Source organism: Branchiostoma belcheri, unplaced genomic scaffold (genome assembly GCF_001625305.1).
Source record: "Branchiostoma belcheri isolate BF01 breed outbred unplaced genomic scaffold, Haploidv18h27 scaffold177, whole genome shotgun sequence".
NCBI lineage: Eukaryota > Metazoa > Chordata > Leptocardii > Amphioxiformes > Branchiostomatidae > Branchiostoma > Branchiostoma belcheri.
In genome coordinates this window covers 214691-216582 of record NW_017803235.1, presented here as the reverse complement: position 1 = coordinate 216582, position 1892 = coordinate 214691, and the positions used below count along the sequence as shown (strand labels likewise).

General features: G+C 53.6%; 1 protein-coding gene across 2 annotated transcripts in view; it reads left to right on the top strand.

The window, feature by feature from the left end:
• Positions 1-1892, top strand: part of LOC109467171 — a 6450-nt gene that overhangs the window by 2022 nt on the left and 2536 nt on the right. The window contains exon 2 of one of the 2 annotated variants that reach the window (XM_019765115.1): positions 327-574. The exons of the other annotated variant lie outside the window; for it this stretch is intronic. Within the exon in view, the coding sequence (XP_019620674.1) occupies positions 327-445 (119 nt within the window). The 3' untranslated portion in view covers positions 446-574. Of the gene's footprint in view, positions 1-326; positions 575-1892 lie in introns of those variants that run through there. 2 annotated transcript variants of the gene reach the window in all.

Here is a 1892-nt window from a genome sequence, read left to right as displayed (position 1 = left end):
AATCAGCGAGTTGGTGGCCACCGTCCTGGCCCCACGACGGCTCACATCTGAGTACGACGTTCATCAATTGGACCGGACCTCCCCCTCAGCCTAATCTCCTATCCGGGGCCCCCCAAGGCTCCGTGTTTTCTCGGTTCCCACTAGGTTTCCGCATGATAGCTGCCAGGTTCTGCTCGTGTGGATCCTGCCAACCCTACCCTCCCATCCAGTCTACCCTTGTAACCAAACCCTGCTTCATCCCCGGTGTCCTACCCTGATTATCCCCTCCCCACCCCCCACCCCCATGCTAATTGGGTGATTCTGTTCTCCTCCATGTGATCCTACAGGAGGAGCTACCGACGAACCCTTTCCAAATTCTTCACTACACCTTGGCACAAGCGGTGCCCGTTTTTATTGGCTGACTGTTGTCAGTTACTTCCGTCTTGTACGTTTATTGGCATGTTAGATTCCTCGCCTTGAGACGCTTACTCGCGCGAAGGATGTGGCGCACACCTACGTGGCACACCCATTCGGGCGAGTTTGCTCGGACTGGCTCACCTCCTGTTCTGGCACTTTTTTAATTAGTTGGTTAAAAATTCACGTGGCACATCTCGTTACGAGCCTTGTTCGTTGAGTAAAAAAAAAAAAAATATGTGGCACACCTATGGCACATCTTTGCTTAATTTTGCGGATGTGGCGCACGTTCACGTGGCACATCTAGTTACGACCCTTCGTTCGATGTGGCGCACGTTCACGTGGCACATCTAATTACCAGCCTTGTTCAATGTGGCGCACGTTCAGTGGCACATTGCTCCACATGTCATCTGCGGATGTCCTACACATCATCCTACCACAGCCTCTCCGTGTCCTACTCCGACGTGACGACCCCCCCTCAGCGTGCGAACTTCAACTCTGGCACGACACACGGCCGTCTGACACGTGGTTTCTACCTGACTTTATTGGACTTAACCTTGCATTAGAGACTTGGCTCTGAGCACCAGCCGCTCGACGATACTGTTCGTTGCTACTTAGTGTTAGTTGTGTTATCAGTTAACTAGTTACTTGTTAGTCAGCCATCACCGCTAACAATCATTTCACAATTCCTCACCCCGCCACCAGCCATCGCCGCCGCCCAGCCGTATCAGGAGTTGTGTGACGTCAGGGACCCTGAACTGCGTGCCTTGACCAACTTGTTACCGTCAGTCCTCATTGCCGATAGATCAACGAACACCGTCAAAAAGTACACCCGCTCCTTCCTCCGCTGGAAAGCCTTCGCGACCGACAAACACTTACCGTATCTACCGGCGAAAGGCCCCCACGTAGCGCTGTACCTTCTCCACCTTCTACAGTCTTCACGCTCACCAGCCCCCCTCGACGCGGCATGCTTTGCCATAGCATGGGCTCACCGTAAAACTGGCCACCCTTCCCCCCATCTACATCCGCTACCAGCACAAATTCTACAGGCAGCGAAACGCCTCCTTGCAACGCCGACTACCAAGAAGTTGCCTCTTTCCATCCGGGACATTCGCAAGCTGATTTCCACACACCTGTCACCATCTACCAACCTTGACGTTCTGCAAACCTTATGCATTATCGTCCTAGGTTTCTCCGGCTTCCTTCGCTGGGATGACCTCAGCCAACTACACGCGGACGACGTCTGTTTCTGCGATGGATACGTCGCCCTATTTCTAGAGAAGCGCAAAAACGACCAGTTTCGGGAAGGACACTGGATCTGTATTGCCCAAACACACAACAACACTTGTCCCGTATCCCTCCTACGCCGCTTCCTCCGCACCTCCAAGTCCTCCGGTCACGTGAAGCTGTTCCGCCGGATCGCCAACTTCCGTGACAACCTGTCCCTACGTTGCGAACCTATCTCGTACACCCGAGCCCGTGAGAAGGTGCTGTTACTG